The 23119-nt window shown below is 39.3% G+C and overlaps 1 protein-coding gene across 4 annotated transcripts in view; it reads right to left on the reverse strand.

The window, feature by feature from the left end:
* The window catches only part of ARHGAP28 (Rho GTPase activating protein 28), a 106837-nt gene extending 88305 nt beyond the window's left edge, over positions 1 to 18532 (reverse strand). For 2 of the 4 annotated variants that reach the window (XM_090039721.1, XM_090039720.1), the window contains exon 1: positions 18236 to 18531. In XM_090039721.1, coding sequence (XP_089895847.1) covers positions 18236 to 18366 — 131 coding nt within the window. In that variant the 5' untranslated portion in view covers positions 18367 to 18531. Of the gene's footprint in view, positions 1 to 18235 lie in introns of all 4 variants that reach the window. The other 2 variants (XM_090039724.1, XM_090039722.1) reach the window with 2 other exon arrangements.
* Between the last annotated feature and the right edge of the window lie 4587 nt (positions 18533 to 23119).

Here is a 23119-nt window from a genome sequence, read left to right on the forward strand (position 1 = left end):
GAGACATAAGTAAAATATGTCTGGAGACCTTGTAACACATGGAGTTTTGGTTTTGGTAGTACAATAATTTTATACAGAATAGGAACTAAACCAAAATAGCCATTTTCTTTGAGTGAAGTGTACCGTTAAAGCATTGTTTCATTTTGCAGAAATGTAAGAGATAGGAACCCTGGGAAGAAAAATCCTTCAGTCTGGTGCTAACAGGTACACAGGTCTTGTGGCAACCACTTTATTCATTTGTCCTACAATTCTCACAATGAACCTACTGTATCTAATGGTACAATTCTGTATGGGAGGAAAAATCCTCACATTTGCTGCTTTTACGTCCTGAAGAATAAGCCAGGAGTACTTGAATTATCTTTTGTTATTTTTACTTTGCAAGAAATATACAAGTAAGAATAGGACCCTGTTGCGCTAGACATTGCACAAACATACAATAAAAATATCTTTCCAGTCTAAATATATGAGAGAGATGAAGAGCTGGAGAAAAGAGACACAACAGACTTTGTTGGCACAGCTACAGCTGCTAAGCCAGATTCTTATGCTTTTACTTGTACTGAAGAGCACTTTCTCCACCAATGGTATCCCGGTGTTCCCATAGAAGTGTTGCTTATATTAACCATAAGTAAGAGTACCCAAATCTACCTGTCAGCAGTCATAAAACAGGAAAATAGATTCTGTTAAATTAAACTGAATAGCAACTTACTGCATGTGCATTCCCATTGACATTTTTATATGAATAGTATGCACACAGTGTGATTATTACAGAGTAATTTACCCTGGATTTTACTTCCTGGTTAAGAGGGCACTGGACCAGCTCTCCTAAGCTTAGCTGCCCACAGTAGACACCATTACAAGGTCTCAACACTACGTAGCAAACAAGTACTCTGGGATGAGACTGACTTAAAATTGCAGACACATGACATTTACTCAGTAGTAAGTTACCCCACAGTTTTTGTGCTCAAAAACTACCTCAGAGCAGAGAGACTTTATAGTGAGGATGGGTATTTTGAGTTTGATTCAAAGTAAGTTGATTCAAAATAAACATGAGGTGTGTCTGTACTCAAATGCTGGAGAAGATAAGGAAGGGGAGCAGATCCTGGTCCTCTGGAAAAAGAACTGGTCACTGTATATATGACAAATTGCATCTGGGAGACTGGAAAATGTCATACCAGTTTAATTAATAAGTGATGGCCTGAATCATTACGTTTTTTACTTTTATGGCCAGCACTCATTCAGTTTTCTTGGATATATACTGTAACATAGAGTCAGATTCTGTCACCCCTACTCATGAAGTTTTGCTCTGAGAACACTTTGACTGATTTCTCTGCTGCTATTCAAAGAGTAAAGTGCTGTACATTGTGAGTATGGACATAATCTGGCTCTCAGTTACTTCTGTTATCTTTATCAAGTCAGGAAGCGTATTTAACTGTCTTTATCTCTACCCCAGTGCAACAACACTTTGTCATGAGTTACTTTTATGTGCAATAAACAAGTGCAGTGCTATGAGTCAGCCTTTGGTGAAATAAAGGGACCAGGGATAAGCCACATATTCCAAGCAATCACTTCAGGGAGCACAGGGAATGCAAGAATGAATGTATGCCTAGAACTGGCCCAAAGGTAAATCAACAGAATTCCTTTGCTTTCAAGGGAAGTATATTTGAATTCAGCAGCTTATAGTTTGCAAAAACCCTGAGAAGATGAATATTGCAGGGGGTGCTTGGAACACAGCATTTCAGAAGATCTTCTGTTGTAGAGCTTAAGTAAATAATTTCTCTCCAAGGTATTATTTGACTGGTTTCTTCATGAAAAATAATCATGTTTCATTTCAGCTAAATAAACACTGGAACATTGCATGAGATCATTGCTAACCGAGAAGCTGCTTTCTTATCATAACTTATAGGGAAACAGCACTTTCCTATTTATATGTAATATAGGATATTAGTCATATATCAAAACATGGTGTAATTAATCATAAAAAGTTCTGGCCATTGAAAGGGTTATATAAGAGAGCTGAACAAACTGACCCTTTAATAAATAGTTCTTCCATGAAACTCTATTCTTTTATGTTTAAAAACAAAACAGTTATATTAGCTTCAACCACTTGCTTAGACATATGAGTAAGTATTTTCATTTGAGAATAAACAACATTACTTAGTATTCTAGCCACAAAAAAGCATTGCTGCATAATACTACTATAGGTCAATTTCAACAACTTTGATTTTGACAAGTGCATCAGCAATTCATTGATTTAAATAACTCATCTGATCAAAACTGGTTACTGTAGGTGAAATCCATTCAACATTAAGTTTTAAGTGAAGTGGTTTGTAATGATCTTCTATTTATCATCATTGGATGTGTTTAGTCCACACCTCACTTCATTATTTACTAATGGAACCTTTCACTGGTTTGTAATTATCTAGTAAGATCTATCTCAATGCTATCAAGCATTGCTATTATGGCAAATGTTGGCTAATTTATTTTGTTTTGTTGTCAATAAATATATAATGCACAGCCCCTGTTTATTTAACACTGTCTGATGACTAAAAGCATTTTAATTATAAAAATGTTTTTTAGCACTACTTTACTTTATTCCATTTCTACATTTCTGTTTAACTAACTGATAGCCAGTCTCTTTTAAAGCATAATAGCAGTGTTTTCTCTCAGCCTCATTTGGTGATTGCCAGGTTCCCTTTTTTATTTTCTTTCCTTTTTTAAAACAACACACGTCCAACATTATTTGCTGTAAATTATATTAGTTACAATGCAGTGCAAAAATAAATCTAATGGTCACTTTCTTATCGTAGGCACCCAGAAATTATATTCTTATTACTTCTAAAGTATTACTTATATAATCAGAATCAGCTGAATGAACAATTTCACTTGAGATACAATGGCAACTGAAAAGAGTCAAACACTATTTCTACACTATCCTTTTAAAATCCCTAGTACAGTGCATTATTTCAATAACAGAAAAAAGGCTATTCATCAAAGAAGTCAGTGGGTGGGAGGCACAAGGACATTTATAAGTAAAGATAAAAGTAAACACATAACTTTATGGAATTATACTCACATAATTTCTTAGAAGCCTAGCCACCTATTTCCTACTGCCTTCCAGGGAATGGTTGTATATGAAACAGAGATATTGCTAAGTTTGAAACAACAAATCTTTTCTTACCTTTCTGCACCTCTAATAGAAAGGTGTGTTACCAAAGAACAAACTCTTGAGCAGTTACACAATGACAAAATGGCATCAAGGAAAGCAGACACACACTTTCACATCAGTGACTTGGTCTTCTGCACAGTAATTCCCATGAGGATGGCAATGCATATTTTTAAAACTTTTTGTTTACTTTAAGCATGCTTGGAGCTCCTCTTCATTGTATTTGATTTTAACTAATGAAGCATACAAATGAACAGGAATGCAGACATGCACATAAGGAAGTTTTTAAAAACAAAATCCTTTTATTAACGAGGGATTCCAGTGATGGAATCAGAATAGGAAGGAAGGTCTGTGCGTCTTCATTGTTTTGTTTGGATTTTTGGGCTCATTGCTAACTTGTGATAATATTTCCATTAGTAAGTATATTACTTTGAGGGTGATCCAAAATAAGGCCTATATATTGAACCTAGTAGAAACTCTACTAACTTTTTTCATTGTGAATGACCTGTCTTGTCATGTCTTTTCTACAGAAAAGACCAACAAAAACTGATACAAAAGTATAAACTTTTCTAAAGGTTTAAGCCATGTTATGGAAAACAAAACCTTCAGTTTTTCAGTCTTATAAATTCTTTAAGGAAATTCAGTTCAAGCCTGCCTAATTTTCATTAAACCCAATATTGGTTTGACCTCCACTGGAATATAAAGGACCCTTAAATAAAGAAAAGGGTGAAATAAATACCATACTTACTTAAATACAAGACAACCCTGATTACAAGATGACCTCCCAATAATACTATATATGGAAAATGTATAAATTTGTTATACTCTTCCATGTATGGAATCGAACCATTGGAGGTTTATCTTGAATTTTTTTCCTTCCCACTGGTATAGCAGAAAAAATATATCTTGGGGAGTCAGGTAGCACCCTTGTCCTTTGTTCTCCAAAGTCTTCTCCCTGCTACTGCTTCCCCATCTCCTACTGTCAGACCCTGCTGTCCCTGAGCACATGAAAATGAGGAGGTAATTTGAGAATTCTGACGGATGAATGGACATTTTATTTATTTATTTTTTAACTTATGCAAGTGTAAGGACAGGTAATCTACAAACATACTTTTACCAGCACTTTTGTACCTCCCTATACAGAGTACAAACTATTCATGATACTAGTTCAAAGCCAAAAGTCTCACAGTTTATCATATTTGGGCTTGGTCACAGCAGGGACAACAGCATTTCAAACCATGGTGACCCGATAGCCCAGCAGTGCACAGTATGTGCATGTACTTCAGATATGCACCCCCCAAAAATTTATGTGCTAGTTAGCCCCCACTCATAACCAGAGCCAGGTGTTCTTGTTGTGAGTCCTGGGATCCTCCAGGAAATTATATGCAGATGAGGCACAGGGCTACCTGGTTCAGCTTCACCACATGGAGGGTGGGGGTCAACTAATCATATATGACAGGTTGAGGGAGGGGCTGACAGAGAGATTCTGGGTGAACTGTTTGGGACCCCATTTGGTGATGTTTGCCAGGCATTTAAGACTGGTAAAGAAACAGGAATCACTGGAAACAGGAAAGAAAGACCCAGTTCACTGGTGGGATTGAAGAGGAAGTAAAACTGTATTCCATATAGTGGCTCACCTTGACTTGAAAAAAAGTCAGTGTTGAGGGGGTCTGAGCACAATAAGCATTGCCAGATTTTTTTTTTTCAGATTTTTTTTTTTCAGATGGATTTCTTAAATCTAGTCTTGCTGAAAGTTCCCATCAGCATCTCAACCTTTTTGGCTCAGATCAAATGTAGCATTTTTGCACCAAGTGGATTGTGTCAGGGCTGGCTCTAGCCCTCCTGGTTAGCCTGGTATTGCAGTACCTTCAGGCCTGGTGCCAGTTCCCTGTGAAGGGAACAGATGCCAGGGTTTTTTTTTTGTTTTTTGTTTTAAAAGCCACAAAAAAAAGGGTTTCCATCAGCAGAAAGTTTCCGTATTATGGGCCATGACTTTTATAGTCACGTTCAGTGCTGGCTGTATTTTAATCAACTTCTTAGTTGATTTTCATTACCATTTGAAGTTTACCAATTTATTACCAATGAAGTTTTTTTATGCGATTGTATGACAAGGCGTGTTTTTCCCTATGCTAATTGGGAGAAAAAATGCATCTTATGTTCAAGTAAATGCAGTAATATAACAACCAATAATACAATAGACAATGCAATAGATATTAAAGGGAGACGCTTGCAGAACTATTGCTGAAGTTAGACTTGCAGAGATAGAATCAAAGGTTACTGAAATCAGTCACAAGTTTTCCACTGAATTCATACCCTTTGGATTTAGCCATACATGTTACGCTCATTACATTTGTAAATCAGAGATTAAACTCTTTATAACCTTATCAGTTCAGCAGTAAAAACAGGATTGTCTTTTCTATAAACATAAGTCATTTGCACATCTAATCCTGATATGATTCTAAACACAATTTTTCAGGTTCTAACTATTGAAAATTCTGTCTTGTCTCCTATACAAAGTATTTTAGGGCTAGGAACAAATGTTCAAAAAGCCTGAGCCTGAATTGATTCAATACTTGCAGGTTAGTGTATCCTGGCCAGGCTAAATCACTTTGTAAGTAACTGACATGCCCTCTGGATGGAAAAAATGCCAGCACATGCCTGCATTGGCTCAGGCTAGAAGCTGGGGGGGGGGGGCGATAAAGCAGCCTTCCCTTCCCTTCCTCCCTTTCCTTCCAGAGTGCTGAGCCAAGTGGGGCATGGCCAGGCCCAGGCAGGAAACTGTTATTGGGGAGGGGTTCCCTCCCTCCCTGCCCTTGATAACAGAGCATTTATCAGCTCTGTTATCCACATTTAGCACTCCATCAGAAATCAAAGACTTGCTCATTAGTTCAAGCTCTTCTTAAACAGTGTTTTTCCAAAGGAAGGAATATAGAGAGATTACCAGCTAAGGTGTTGATTAGCTCCAAAAAACCTTAAGTGGACGCTGCCCTATCTACCTTACACAGCATTAGCTGGCATACCACTTGCTGGCTATGGTCTGTGCTTGGGAGAGTGAAGGGAGGGATCTCTGCTTAAGCACTGTGGGTGGGGAGGGGAAAAGGGAGGCACGGGGAAGCCAGCAGACCCAGCTGTGTCTCCAAGTCTCTGCAAGAGTTTCAGCCAGGGAGCAGAGGGGAGGGGCCAGCCCTGCTGTGGAGCAGAAAGCCCTGTCCACTCCAGAAAGCAAGCTGGGATGCTGGGAGAGTCTGGTTGAACCTAAACCAGCAAGGGGTCTGGGATAGACATTGCATAAACTGATTTGACCCAAGTAAGTTAAGTCTGAGGCTACATTCAACCAGGTTTATCTTAAACTCATTTCAGCCATTTTCAAACTGGTTTATGTGCACTGAACATCTGTATTGTTACAGGTTTAAACCAGTTTCTGATCACTTAAACAAGTTTATGTGCAATGTCTGTCCATGCCTAAATGTGGGAACAATGCAATGGCTTTAAAAATACAAAGGGAGAAGAAACAAAGGGAATTTTAGATATTCTAAAAATAAAAATCATTATAGTAATCTTGCAAGCCTTTTGCTTCTCATCTATCTACCATAAGAATATGCTAGATCTCTTCAGTGTATTTAATGTTATATTTTATATATTGCCTACTCGTGAAACCTACCAATTGCTTATGGAATAACTTTGGAATATATTCAGTATTTATTTTAACTGTATTATGTAGCAGTATTTGCATTTTATACATTGTCATAAATGTAATATATATGTCCTGAAATTTCAGCTGAATGTGGTATGCCAGCAAAACAGGAAAACACAAATACTATGTATGTATTCTTCCTAATGTGGAAGTGATTAGGATAATGAGACAAAGGGCAAGGTAGATAGACTAAATCGTAGCTTTTTGAGACGATATTTTTAATGACAGTTCTTATGTAACATTTATGTGTCTCTCTGCTCACTTATTTTAATCTCTGCCATAGGAACTTGAGAAGTTGATCAATTTAAAAGAACCAAATGCACACACAGACTACACTGAATGGTCAAGCAGCCAATACATTTTTTGCTCCATGAAATTACCAAGAAATAACCAAATTGTGGACAATTTCTCAGAAACAATCCTCAATTTTGTGAATGAAATTTCATATAGCAAATATTAGCAGGCATGCCAGCACAAAACTATACGACCTATGCATGAAAAACAGAAAAATTCTTCCCACTACCTAATGTTCTACTTGCCATTGCTGGTGTCTCATGTAAACTGCTTTTTTTAAACACCTATAAAACAATTGCTTATAAGAGTCTTCAGACATATTTATTAAGGGCTGTTGTTATTATCTCCAATGAAGCTGTCTTGCAAGATGTGACTATATGCAGGATTTAGTTTTACTCCATAATGATGCATCTTTGCAGCACTTGGGTTATTCACATTAAAACAGTTGCACAGCCTGAGGTCCCAGTGTGGACTGGATAAAATGCTAATTGTATCCCAATGATGGAAACTCATCATAAATAGTCTCAAAGGAGGTAATTTAATCTAACCCACTCTGCTGATACAACTAGGAATGTACTTTGTCAGCCTTTGTGGGTTTAACTACAGCTGGCTGGGTTTGATGCAGGCTCAAAAATCCAATCTGTTCTTAGTAACACCATCGCCTTCATAGAATTACAGACATACTTTTAATGGGCATGCCCATGTAACTGCTAAGTGATGATTTTTACATACATATATACACCATATTTAGTGTCATCTTCAGCTTGATTGTTGCTCAGTATCAGTGTCAATGAGCCTATAAGAAATGAGAGTGAATTCTAATTATGGGATTTGATGGAGTTAAATCAAGGCTGAATTTGGCTTCTTCATTTTCTCTGAATAGGGTTAAGCTCCTTCACTCACAATTGTTATTTAGAAAAGAGATTTTATTGTGTATTGATGATGACCATATTCAACGCACACGTATGTTCCAAGACTGGGTGAGAGTCTCAGATTTTTTAAGAAAATGAAAATTCTATTTTTTACAGCCCAGAACTTATCTAGGAAAAATGTAAAAGCAATCTGACCAAAACCTACACAGATTACTGTAGGGTTACTCAGCTGGTTAACTGTAGAACCCGTTACTAAACTGGGACTTCACTTGAATTTTACACTGACTCAAAATTAGCCCTTAGGTAATAATATTAAGACATGGATAATCTGAGGTGCTACAAAAGAGCAAGAAAAGTCATTTTCCATGAATCATTCCACTGACTGCTTGAGAGATTCAGCTGTGAGATAAACCTGAAGGCTTCAATGGCTACAGATTTATTAACCTATTAATAAATATTGCCTACAACATTTTGTTTGACACCTCTTTTGCTTGTACTATACATTTCCAAATAGTGTAGGAATATAGGTGTCAGAGAGCCACAGGCAGAGAATGGAGCAGATCCTCAGACTCCCCTGGAGGTAGGTAAGGTCAGTGTGGGGGGCGGGGGGGGAAGAGTGAGAGTTGAGAGACAGCTCCCTATGAGGAGAGGGGGACTAGAGGTCCCCAGTGGAGGGAGCTAGCTGTAAGAAAATGGGAGGCAGACCCCAGGGGAATTTTAATAGGCCTGTTATTAGAGCTAGGTGGTAGTCCAAAAGTAGAGTAGGGATTTTGTCAGGTTTTGTCAATTTTGTTTTACTGTATTCTGTTGTCAAACCATTGGATCACGTTTTCTCTCCATATAATACACCTCTGCTTTTTCTGTTATTTAACTGAGGTGCCTATATTAAATTGTGATTTTTGGGCAAATACATATCCATTTTGTGAAGTGGGGGACCAGTAATCTTATACAAACATCCAGTCTGCATCTCTGGGAGCACTCTGACACCCCAGGGTTTTGTTACAATAAGCCCTAAGGAGTAGATCAGAACAAAAGTCCATCTGGTTAAAAGTTTTGTTTCTGATCAGCTAGAGCAAGAAGTCTGCTATTCAGTATTTTTCCTTCTGCTAATGATATTTACTAATTGTTTATATCTGAAAACATATAGTTCACTGTCATATAATTCAGACATATAGTTCAATATCTCTTGGTCAGGCCCCAGCTGGAGTACTGTGTCCAGTTCTGTGCGCCCCACTTCAGGAGGGATGTGGACAACATGGAGAGGGTCCAGAGGAGGGCTACCCACATGATCTGGGGACTACAGGGCAGACCCTACAATGAGAGACTGCAGGACCTGAACCTGTTCAGCCTTCACAAGAGAAGTCTGAGGGGGGACCTGGTGACCGTCTATAAACTCACTAGGGGGGACCAGAAGGGTTGGGAGAGACCTTGTTTCCCCTAGCGCCCCCTGGCATAACAAGGAATAACAGCCACAAGTTGTTGGAGAGCAGGTTTAGATTAGACATCTGTAAGAACTACTTCACTGTCAGGGTGGCTAGGATCTGGAACCAACTTCCAAGGGAAGTGGTGCTGGCTCCTACCCTGGGGGTCTTTAAGAAGAGGCTTGATGCCTAGCTGGCTGGAGTCATTTGAGCCCAGTTTTTCTCCCGCCCAGGCGGGGGGTTGGACTTGAAGATCTACAAAGTCCCTTCCTACCCTACTTCTATGATTCTATGATTCTTCTGGACCTTGTAATAGGATTAATTACTAATTAGGACTAAACTTGCTCTGATTATTCTCCCAGTATGTATTGCTTGGCTTTGGTAGCATCCTATTGCAATAAATTCCTTTACAAGCTTTTGATTGCTTAGAACTGTACTGACTCACTGCTATGCAGCATATGACATTAATTGCAGAATTACTTGTGCTCAGTTTAGGGTCGAACAAGCTGTTTTGGCTTGCATTATCTCATTGCTTCACTGACTGCCATAGTTAATTTCATGTCTGGTTTAATAGGGTTCTTTAAAAAAGATACAGTTAAAACAACTGTAGAACAGGAGTCCATTAGTGATGAAACGCAGCTCAGATCAGACAAAACAGTTCCTGAGCCAAACTTGCAATCTTTTAGTTTATTAAGAATGGAGAGTTTTTTAATGATGTGGTACTTTCAGAAAACAGGATCTGAATACTTTCTGCTGTTGAAGTAAACAGTATAAAAACGAATATACTGAATAGACTGTTTGTTTAGTTTTGGCTTTTTAAACTGAAATGGTATTAGTTATTTTTAAAGAAAATTCAGAATGTTTTTCTACAGTATTCCATGTAACCATTGGACTTTGTGAACCGTGTCACTGTCATGTCATTTTTGTCACTGAGTTTTTCAGTCTGTCTACCTGTGCATGCCTTCATGTTACATCTATATAAATACTTGGCTAAAGAAACTCCTCACAGATAAAGTAATGGTAACTCTACAGGCAATTTTCTTTTGATCATTTGAAAGAAAAAGAGGAAAGAAAGAATGAATAGCATTGCACAAATAGCAATAAAAGCTCATTGGTGGTTGCATGGAGATGCACCACACCACAGCAGAGACCCAAAGAAGGAAATAAATTAGGGAGTCAAGGGAGCTTCCAGAGAACATCAGCCTTCCTCTCATGTTAATGACAAAAGAACTCCAATATTGATGCTGTAGCTAAACTCAGCTGTAATAGTTTTGCAGGGTCCCTTTTTCAAATAACCTGATATTAAATTGTCTAAGGTTTCAAACTTAAAATGACACCTTCAATTCCACTTGGAAACTCACAGACAAATGGTGTAATTTATAGAAACCACTGTTATTTGGAAATGGGACCTTTGTAACAACAATATTCATGCAAATTAGGGTCAAACAAGTTTGACCCCAGTACTCTTTCCTGCCATGGACTAGATGATCTACTCAGGTCCCTTCCAACCCTAGAAACTATGAAACTAACTATGAAACTATGAAATTCCGGTGAGGGCATAGTATATCGTCCTCAACAATATTCCTGGCAGTTGTATTCACACATGGAGAGGAGAATAAGACAATACTCTGTGAAGGAGACTGTTAGCATGGAAATATGTAAACTTAGTTGCTCCTCTTTCCTCCACTATTGATTTATTCTTTCCTTGGCTGCATAAGCTCCTGTTGCTTCTTCCTGAATAGGCTCTGTGCTTTTCAAGAGGCAGCTATAGGAGGACTGGAAGCTGTTCCAGGCAAGCTGCCATAGAATATAGTTACAAAGTAGACAGGGAGGTAGACTGGTGGACCTACCTGTATTTGCCAGTTTGGGATAAGACGCATCATCATGGTAAATGAAACACACTAAAATGGCAGATATGAATACCCCCAACTCCACTGCTGCTCCACCTTTTGCTAATTTTGCTGTTATGCTATTGAGGTGTCTGGCCAACTGGAACAGAAAACTGCAGTGGGCCAGGTAGCTGCTAGTACAGCGTGTAGCTTAAAGCTGGTACATTTGCCAATTTATTTGGCACTTGAAATAGTACATGAAAACCAAATGTTGCACTGATTGATGCTGTTGGCCGAGGACTATTTAACTGGGAGCTACTGGTGGTCTTACTGCTCAAGATTTGGTTCTGTGTTCACATACAGCATTAACCATAATCTTCCACAAATAGTGCTACAGCTTTTACCTGTAATTCCATAATAATAATAATCATAATAATAATAATAACAACTATATTGTAATGTACATTCCCATATGACTGTGTTCTGTGCTGAATTAACATGATCTATTCTGCAAAATAATACTTCATTCTTGTTTTTAATTGCTTATTTTTTGTTATGCTGTCTCTAAAGTACGTTAGACTAAATATGGAGGTGCCTATACAGGGCTTTCAGCTCTTAGCATTTTTGCAGGCAACTTCAACCATCATGTAATCAAAGATAAGTGACTTAGTTAAAAATGAATGGTGCAGCTGGCCAAAAGCTCAACCAAACACAATGATCAAAGGAGCTGTGCCAGATGTTTTCCATCAGCTTTCCATATGGAGGTACCAGGGAGATCAGCAGGAGCACCACACTAAAAAGAAACCAGAGAAGCCAACTCTAGTTTCAACCATAACATGAAGAATTGAATATAAATACCACATTCCTTAGTGAGAGTCCTAAGGGACATTCTGTAGGTATTTCTAAAGCTTACAGGAAAAAAAGTGTCTACTATTGTCTGACTTATTTATATGCATTCTCCTGCTAAATACTTTAATAATAGCTTGTTACAATTTGTTGAAATATATCTATTTTAAATGGAAGCTGCTAATGAATGAGAATCTGTGCAAACAGTCAAAAGCTGTCATTTTCCCACCAAGTGTTTTGTCACCCAATCTTGGTTAATTTGAATTACATTCCTACATGCATTTTATCGTTCTTGATTCCTGCAGTTTAAAATTATGATTCCAGAGGCATGGAATTCCTGCAAAAGGCCCAAATCTACCTCCCAATCTTCTGGGGACAAGAAAACAGCTTTGTGTGGTATTTTTTATTTTTGTCTTCTGAGGACGTTTAAAATACAAGGAGATAAACATAAAAAATAATCACAGTTGTTTATATTGCCCCTCAGTAGAAGACATTCTTGACGTCATTTGTATATAACTGAGCAGTAGCGTTGCTCATAGCCCCAACACTTATGACATGTTGGACCCAGTCATACCAGTGTGATGTTAATGGTTTTTCCTGGGATGGAACATGAACTGATTCATACAGTTCTGTAGTGAGAGGAACTTGAGGCTTCTTTATTACAACCCTCAAGTGGCCCATATGGTACCTCTTTCTAACTACCTACAGGTATATACTCATTATTTCAAGACACATTACATGCTCACCAACCACATCATACAACGAGCGGAAGAGATGACTACATTTGTGAGAATCCGGTGCCATACTACTGAGCTCTCCCCCTACATGGTTTTGCAATGGTCCCCAAATCTGTTGAAATTGGCTTTGTTGAGCAGGAATCTGGGAGATTGCTCACAAGTAATTGAGACAGCTTAGTAACCTTAGATGTTTTTGTGTTCTTTTTTTAACTCTGGTTTAGTGATGCCTGTCTGAAATTCAGGCCTCACAACAGAGCAATGGAGTGAGACATGCTGAATATACAGAAAGAGAGAGAGTGTTCTCTGGAAGCAACTAAAGGGTTTTAGGACTTTCTCCATGACCAATAGGCTAGTGATTCTGATGGCTAAGATGAGACTGAACATCATTTCCCACTCTATTTGGTCCTTTTCCTATGTAGCATATTCATAGTCAGTGTTTCCTTCTAAAAAACAGATCGTGGTGATACTTTGCCCTGACTCACTTCATATCCACTTTATGTAGGTTTAACACATTCACTTAAATGGAGCTACTCCTGATTTACATTATTGTAATCAGAATTGTTATCTCAATGATAGGTGGTAAGTGATAGGTGAATTAGCAGTGCTAATCATTATACTTGAGTCTGAATAAAGTAAACCTAACCTTGTAGCTGACCCAGGTGAACACTGATTTGCATGGCTAACTGCTGATGGGTGCAAGAAGTCATCCTCTTCACACTGTCCACACAGTTGCTGTGTACAGTTGTGCTGCCCTGAGTCCGGGGACTACTCACTTGTAGCATCCACAGATTATGCAAGCAGTGACAAAAAGACCAGAAAAGAGCGAGGCCTAAGTTCTCTTCTTAGAAAGAGAATTCACCTGGCTTTGAACTGGTAGGAAAAATATCACACATATTCAAAAGCATCTTGGGCTTGGGACCAACAGAAGAAAGATGAATCCAAATGATCTCAACAACATTGTTCAATGAGAAAAGAGATGCATCTCAGTAGCTGCAGTGTGGAAGTTACAATTACAGTAAGCTCCTGGGCCATGTATAATTAACATGTATTGTAATTCTCTTGGGACTCTGACTTCTGAATTCCAATGATGAATAAGGTGGACAAAAACAGGAGAGAAAAGTATGAGGAAAGTATTCCATACCCCCGCCCCCTCCCGACATATATGCATATAGTTTGGTATTAATTAGATTAGTGTACTACTGAAAAACCAGTACACCAGTATTTTGTCTTCATGAGCAGTAAAACACTGTAAATAACTATGCTATGAATTATGTGTTGACATGCAGCAGTGTAAACTGTGAGCCAAACAAAAATTAAACACTCAAAAGCAGACATCTCATAGGGCAAGTAAAAAATGAAGTTGTCAGGTGTATTGTGTTATCATTGTCCAAAATAAAAAGAGATTTGGGGCAGAGATTCCCTTGATTTTGCCGTGGGCTTAGTGAATAAAAGAACCTGTCTCGCTTTCTGTATTTGTTTCATGTCTAGAACTTCTGCTGGCATTAGAGGGGGGTTCTGCAGAGGGCATAAAAGGAGCAAAATAGAAATGAATTAGGCAGATACACAAGGAAGATCTTCCATATATGGAAGATATCTGCTTTTACTTAAAACTCCAGCTGGCTTCAGTGAAGTGGTACATGGAGTGACAGCACTAAGGCCCAAATCCACAGAGGGACCTAGGCCTTATGAGCCTCATCATTCCCATGTTTAGCTTTTAGGCTTGAAGACTGGGATTCACAAACCTGAGTTAAGTACCTAAATTCTGAGTGCAGTCAGTGGGGAGAGTTATGTGCCTAAGAACAGAATTGACAGTATGCAGCACTTGGTAAGTCTTAGACTGAGGCAGCTCTTAAAACAGCTGAAATGAAACTCTGAAGAGACGGGGGTGCCTGAATGCAGGTACCTATGTATGGGAGAAGGGGATTCGCAGTCTGACACACCTTCCTGGATTTAGATGTTGAGGCTCTTCCTTTTGGAGGCCAGACAACTGTCTTGTTTGATCTTTTAAGGCAGATGCGGTGGAGGATGTGGTGGTACAGGTAGAGGGAGTGGAAAACCTGAGGGGTTTTTTGGGGGCTTTCTTCAGTCTGCAAGGGTTCAAATGCAAGAGAGTGTCTTAATGACTGAGCTATAGGCTAAGCTGGGAGGGGTTGGGGGCTCTCTCCACCCCTTGTACTGAAGGTGTGCTACTGAGCATCAAATGGAACAAGAGACTGAAAAAGTGGGTGCATGACACTTCTTTGAGAGGGTGGGAAGGAGATACAATTTCCAGCCCCTTCTCCCAACTGTGTTTTACCCAATAACTGTTTAGTGCAGAAAACCTGAACAATGCTGTAAGGAGGGGCCAGAACTCAGGACTTCCTGCTTCAGGCTGAGTGGGTTCAAGGCTCAGCCATGTTTCCTCTTTGACCCTATCTACAGAGCAGTACAGCTTTGAAAGGAAGGATGTCTTTGCTTATGGCCTGGTGCTTCTGTGCTGTGTCTGTGCGCATGCTTTCTTCCTGCTGTGAACTGTGGAAGCCTGCATAGATCTCATGGTCCCCAAGTTAGGCTACTCCCTTAGGAGAGCAAACCACATTCCCTTAAGTGAACAAATCAAAAACTGTGAGGTTTCAATTTTGGACATGAATAAGACCTTTTAAGTCAACAGGAATTTTTCAGGAGGAAGGATAATGGGATCTGATCATAAAGGTAAAAACTAAGGTCTGATTTATTGAGATTCTAAATTTAAAGAGACTTAATAGGAACCATAGAGCTCAAAATCTCCACAAAAGGTATCTCAAGTTAGGCAGCTGACGTTTGAGGCAACCAAAAGTCACTGCTACATTTAAAGATATGGTTAAAGTAAAATATTTGGGTTTTAGTTTCCTCTCACATAAATTTTACTTCAAATGAAATACCAGTGAAAGGAAGATCAAGAACAAGTCTCTTATCTCCGCATCAAGCAACAAATTTTGGCTCCTGTTTTCCAGCTTGTTCATTTTCTTTGAAACCCAGACATGAAACCATAAAACTGCAGTTATGCAGTTCCTTAAACCATAAAACTACAATTATGCAATCCATTCCTGACTGGGTCATTTTGGCTGATCACCAGATAAAAGCAACATCCCTCTCTAAAGTCAGAAAAGTGCTTTTTTCATGGTATTAGTAATTAAAGACCTTGATTCCTACACTGATGGGAAGTGCTGATCACTAGACAGTAAGTCAAAGGTTAATAACCAAGGCCCTGATTCTCTTGTCAGGTACACCGGTATAAATCTGGAGTCAATCTGACAACTTCTCTAGAACAGCATTTGCATGGAAGGATCAGAAAGCAGAGGATCAGGGAAGAGGACCTAGTTGTTTCTTGTTATCAAACATGTGACATGGTATTCTGGGAATGTTCTTCCAGAGTGTTATCCTGAAGGTCCAAGGAATGGATGCATTGTAGAGAGTCTTTACAATGTTCTTCAAGGAAAGCGAGAGAGCCTACTGCTTCATGAAACAAAGTCACTGCATCACCATTGAAGTGTAGTACAGTCCTCTCAGATGTAGCAGGGATTAAGCTAGAGACTGACCTCCCATTTGCTAAAATGTTAAGTGCATTTGTCTTCATGTACTCAGCATTCCACGGGGCGGCATGCTGAGTTAATAAAATCACCCCCCGGAACATGCTTTGGAAATATGGATAGAGTATTTGACTGCCCATATGGCAAAAATATTGCTACCAGACAGCTGTGGGAACTTAGACAAAAAAATTGAAGGCAACACCAAAGTCATGTGTGCGCATGTGTGCACATCCATATACTCCTTGTCTAATAACAGAAGCTTCCAAATTATGTTATGCATCAAAGCACTAACATCTTCTTTTCCCAGGAACAGCAGTTTGAAGTTATAAGTAATTTTATGTGATGAATATGTAATTTTGAATGGGGCATATTGTAGGCTTAACTTTCAAGAACGTTTTGAAACAATTGGCACACAAGTATAAAATGATGACAAAACATCCATTTCCATTGCCCTTAGATAAAAGGACTAGCTGTTTGGTTTTTTTAAGAAAGAAACACCATTGTCACCACTGCCAAACCATCATTCCATGATTTGAATAGCAGGATCCACTCTTACCATGGCCAAAGGGCAAAACTCCTTTCTTAAAATGAAATTGTGTATTTGTTGCTGGTCTCCAGGTACCAGTTAAACAACACAAAAGAAGTTATCCTAATCACATAACTAGGGATAGTGCATGTCTAAACCCAACAATAACCGCACATAACATAAATAGCATATTGTAAAATGACAGTATCAAGTACTTACTTACCATTGCTTTTATTAAAACACACAGAGCTCATTTTGAAAGAAACTTAATTATTTCTTCTCCTCCCAGTCACAAATCAAGACTACAGCCAGTCACAGATTAAAACTATAATACTATTGCCTTAGATTTTAGTTGTCATTTTATTCAGTCAAGCCAGATTTCCCAATTTAGCAGAAGGGAGGAAAATCTTCAGCAATTCAAGCCATCAGACCAAACATTGTTAAACCAGTATGAAGGTACCCAATGCCAGCTCTCCCTAAAGAGTCTTGTTTGACAGTATACATTTTTGGAAATCTTATCTGTAGAAAGTGGTGTAATTCAGAGACAGATATTTAGAAGAAAGGTCACATTTGCTGAAACAAATACAACCACAATCAAATGGTAAGATCTCTTTCCTATTTCTAAGCTATGCAAATGGGAGGACAGTTACACACCCCAGGGAAAAAACAAAACAAAACAAATGCAACTGCATTCATATGTAGATAAGATATAATTTGCTGTACTATAACTTTTTAAAGGAATGTTTTCACTTAGATGATGTCTTTGAGGGACTAGTTTCACTTTGTGCAGCTGTATGTTTGCATGTGTGAATCAGAGAATTTCTTGCAATACTTCAAGACAAACAATCCTTGATCCTGACCTTTTTGTGGATCATGGGAGAAGCACTTAAAAAAAGTGTCAGCAACTTCCAAACAGAATGAATTTTCTGGTGAACTGTCTTTGCACTGACCCTTATGACCTTTCATAACCCAGTAAATAAGTGAATTGAGTAAAAGCTTAATTTATGCGTTTCTTTCCAAGGGATTATGTTGTTGTGAATCTTGGGTTGCAAACTAAATGGAACTGTTGATTTACAAGAGTTAAACCAGGCACTTGAATTTTCCATTTCTAATCAAAACCAGTGCCATAAAATTGAATAAGTTCCCCAGTGGAAACAAGTAATGAATAAAAATAAAGTGAAGAGTAACAGGTAAAGTGATCTGAAAAAGAGTCACAAACTACATCAGCAGAAAACAACTGGAAAACACAATCAGCTCGGATGAAATGCAGCAGCACTGTACCCGTTATAATTCTTCATGCTTTACCTGCTGATAGGAGAGTGGCTGGAGGAAATCTCTGGCACAAAGGTTTGTTCCATTATTGGTATCCTAGAAGGAGTGTAAGAATGGTAGGCTGTCAGAACCACGCTGCCCGAGTCCTTTATCTCCATTATCATAGGCACATCTCTCCTACTGCCTGGTGACAAAGACAACTACCAGCATTTACTCATTTATTAGATCAAATGATCCTGTCACAACAGTAAATGCATGGCTTGGCTCGGTAAGAGCCTCTGACTATTGTTTGCTGACAAGAGATCTGTGTAACTGAGACACAGCTCTTCCTCCTGTCAGAACAGCTGAATTAGCATATATTCAAAAACGCCGCCCACAACATAACTGTGGGGGAAGGATCTTTGTCTCTAGGAAACTGGAAACCTGAGATAATCCTCCCTGGCTCAGAGTTGCTGCTCTGGACTAATTCTTGTTCAGCTATTTCTTCTTGGGTTTTGTGTTTTTTTTTCCAAGGAGAGGCTTAGTAGAATTTCTCATAACAGGGTAAGAAGCAAACGAAGTGAAATCATTGCTCAGCTATGCAGCAAGAGGACAGAGCACTACTCTAACATGAAATGGGCTCTAGCAAAGAAAGAGGAAACTGACATTTGCGAAACATTAAAAAAGTAGGTAGACTATGCTCTGTTTAAATAATCAAGGAAGTGCAACCGTGATTTGCTATAAGTCAGGTCATTCCTTAAAAATTTGACTGCAGACGATGCCTTTACTTTCCATCGAACACAGACAAAACTTTCAGTGATCCTTAATACTCAACTGGATAGATAATTAGAAGGGCAGCAGGAAAACAGTAAATACTTTTTGTGCAAAATTTCACAAAGGATATTTACATTTTTTCCCCTGACCCATTTCTTAAGCCCCCAAAACTTCACTTGCAAGGAAGTTTTGTGTAAAGGAAGTGTCATTTGAGTGAATGCAGGATGCAGGAGTTCACTTCCTCCAAATGTTTTTAAACTCAATGTATGCCAATGAAATTTTAAAATTTCAGTGATCTCAAATCTGGAATGATAATCTGATTTTAGAGCAACAAACACAGAAAACTTCATAGATCATTTGTGCAGTGGAATGTAATAATAAAATATCCATTTTATGCAGCCCTAGGTCTTTTTTTTGGATAAAATACTTACTACTTCTAATAAATGCTCAATTTAACGTGGTGCAATCCACCTCCTGTTGAAATCCGTGGAAGGATTACCTTTGATTTCAAAGGACATTAAATATAACTTACATGGTATTTTTCTTCCATAGATCATAGATGACACCCCTGCTCAGGTTTCATTATGTTGTATAATAAGGGAAGGGTAGACTGAAAAGGTCCTAAAACCCCAGTTCCTCCTTAGGGAAACCAATATCTTTATAGATATTGTGTTAGACCATCTGGAAGGCTTTTCCTGGAAGGTTGTCTCACAGGTCCTGGCATAGAACAGCTTAAATTACATTGGAGGTTTCTTCAGCCCCCAGAGCAACCCTGGCTTGGCTTAAAAGCAACCTCATCACCCCTATCTCCCTTTGGTAGTGAATCCCATGCTAGTATCAGTACTCAAAAGAGTATTGCAGCTTATGCAGCTATACCTTAGCTTTAAATTAGTTAGTTTGGGTATCAGTGTTTGTCTAATAAAAGATACTGGATTTACCCAAAGAAACTTGTCTGCGTATAGCTAGAACATCATTTGCAGTTCAGTTTGGGTTGCAAAACTCATCCTGGATAAATACTTGAGTAGTTATTCCATTCTAAGCCACGTTCTACCCTTAGAAGTAGCTCATGTAGCCAGCTTGAAGCTAACACGGGTATGTTTATACAAGCTGCAACTAGAGTCAGATCAGTTGGAGGCTGTGCCCGCCTCTGTTTGATGACCCACTCTCACGCTGCCTTGACACGGACACCTAGTGTAGTGCACCAAGTAGACTTGTGTGAACTCCGGAGGGGTCCTTGATCACTTCTGGAGAAACCCCCAAACTCGCCTGCCATGACTTCAGATAGATCTTCAGTGAAGGGGGTCCCTGTTGAGGATGCCTCCAGAGTTGTCACGTCTCTTGGCGGATGTACACAGGGCTCCACCTCCCCTGAACTCCAGCCATATGCCAACCTTCTAGATGAACCTCAGGATCTTTTGCAGCTAGCCCTTAGGTGGTGTATTCCTCAGTTCCTATGCTTCCTCCTTTGCAGACAGATGCCTTGAACTCCAACTAGACCCAGAGGGTTGTCCCCTTTGATGCCCTGAGCAATCTCCGATGGATGCTGTTGGTTGTCGCCGTGTCCACACATTGTCTTTCATCTTCAATTGGGGCTTCTAACTCACCAATACTTGGTAAGATGTGCTGAGTAAACTGCTCTAGGCAGGGAACTAAAATAGAACGGACAAAGGAAAAACACAAGGAGACCCACACCGACAACATCACACCCATCAGGAATGACCTGAAGTGAAGAAGAAAAAAGAAAGGTCAGAGGAAGAAAAGAAAAGTAAAGGAAAAGAGGAGGGGCAACTGTGGAACCGAGGTTCCTCCGTTCCCCTTGCACCAAGTGCTTCTAAGCTAGTGTGTTGCCTGTGTTGGGACCTGTGTTTTCACCCCAGCCGGGGTTTTCTTCGTCTCCTCCTGGATCTGCCTCTGGTCTGGAGTCTCGGTGCTGAATGCCACTGGTAGAAGTTCCTCTGATGGCTCTTGCTACTGCCACTGCCGGCCTCTCTGCCAGCACCTCTGATCCTCACTGGTTGTCCCCAGTGTGGGGATCTCCTGCAGCCCCTGCTGCAGCCGCCACTTTTCTCTGCACCGGCTCTTCAGCTCCCTGCCACTGGATGCCTTCAGCACAGTGGTCCCCTGCTTTCGACATCCCCCTTCCCACGCTTTTGGGACCATCTTTTATCTTTTCCAGGTAGCGTCTCTTGCTGACGTCACCTGGTCTCAGCTGCAGATGGCCGTGGCTGATGAACTGCGCTGGCGTCTCTCTCTGGCATCCTGTAAACGGTGAATTTTTTTCTTTTTTTTTCACCTTGGGTTTCTCTGAGGGCATGGTCTCCTGCTTGCCCGTACTTACGTCCCTGTGACAGAGGCATAATACAGAATTACAACCAATAGAACCTAAAAGGAAGTCAGAGCAAGCCCTGAAATTTTGCCCATATTGTTATGAATCAAATCATGTCAAGTGGCCATATAATCTGGTCTGGATGAGTGGTGCATATTGCACAAGTCCAGAACAGAATAAACAGAGTAAAGTTATATTTGTATTTCATGATACCTGACAGTAGAGGAGTTTCAAAAGGAGACTGTTTTCTGAAGGCCTTGTGCACACCTATAAGATGAAAAGCCCTAGTGGAAACAATGGGGAGATTAGCAATAAAGCCCCTATCTGATTGTTCTTGGGATGTCATACTGCAGGAATTTGGGAGTTTTGCTTGCTGTAGGGTGAAAAATACACTTCTCCATCCCAGCAGGGGTAATTTCAGCCTACTGTTACCCCTTTAAAGATAGCCTATAAAGTTCACTTAGAGATGCTAACATTGCGGCTGACACTTACTAATTCCTTACAGCACCAGGAGCCAAATGGAAAGCTTTAGGCAAGACAAGAATGGCTCTCTTTGAGAAGATCAGACTTAATAATCCCAGACTGAAATAGGTTTATTAGCTGCCATTTCAGACAGGCTATCTTGTCTTCCTTTCTCAACACCAAAGCAGTCTGTTGTCATCAGTGGCAACAATGATGATGATTTTTAGATTCTGTTTGGATAAAAGCAACCCTATAAATATGCTTTTTATTATTACTTTTTGTACCTTCTGTTGCCATATATAAACAAATAGTGTGTAATACAGACAATAGTTATGATCTTATTGGTAAAAAATAAAACAGAGGATTTTTTTCTCTTTGACAAAATAAACGTAGTAGTAGGTTTCACTAGGATATTTATGAAGTACCAGGACATAAACTCAATGCCAGTAAGGAAGTGACAGACTTTGGTAAGGTAAGTTGATATTTTGCAAATCAATCTGCTGATGATCGCTGATAAAACTGAACACTACAAATATTTATCTATATAATGGGTTTTGGGGATAGATGAGAGTCTATTAAAGAAAACGCTAAAAAATGCTTAGACTTAAACCAACTAAAGATATAAATTAACCGTGAAACACGCTTTTAACTAGGCTAGTAAGATGACATTCATGAAAAGATATAAGATATAGTGTGCCATGTTCCCTACTTAGTAAAAACTGGATAGACCTGAAAGTAAAGGGAAAATGTAATTAACCAATTTATAAATAAAGGAAAGTAAAAATATTTGTAAAAGCCTTGTCAGTTTATAAGTAGATATCACATGATTTCATGATTTTTACGAAACCGTTGAAGAAAGGTGGTTTGTGTAATCACCACAAAAATTGTCATTCCCCGTGATTTTGCACAGAAAAAACATTTCTCTGAAAAAAACCCTAAAAATAATAGGCTGGCTCTCCAGTGGGAGACAACAGCTGCTATGACCCAGGCTTGCAGCCTTCTGGGGGCAGCCACCAGCACAAAGGCTATGTCCTGGCCTTGCAGCCTGCTAGAGGGGTGTTGGGGTGGGGGGTGGGGGGGAGAGCAGCCACCAGCATGAAGGGGACCAGTCATGTTATGGCCACTGCCTCTTCCTTCTGTGGCTGATTGGCCAAGAGGGTTGCCTTTTGTAGATCCCTATTTATAAGAGCCTTCACCTGCAAAAGTTACAAATCATTGGAATATTGTGATGTACTAAAGTTAGCAGGTGTCAGGGAAGTACCACACATTCACTTGCAGCACTTGCAGCTCATTGGAACGTAGTGACCTATTAAAGTTGGTACCAGTTAGGAGATAACCGTAACTCAGGCATGAAAGGAAACAACTTTAAAATTTCA

Source organism: Crocodylus siamensis, chromosome 3, assembly GCF_052110815.1.
Source record: "Crocodylus siamensis isolate JL-2025a chromosome 3, ASM5211081v1, whole genome shotgun sequence".
Taxonomy (NCBI): domain Eukaryota; kingdom Metazoa; phylum Chordata; order Crocodylia; family Crocodylidae; genus Crocodylus; species Crocodylus siamensis.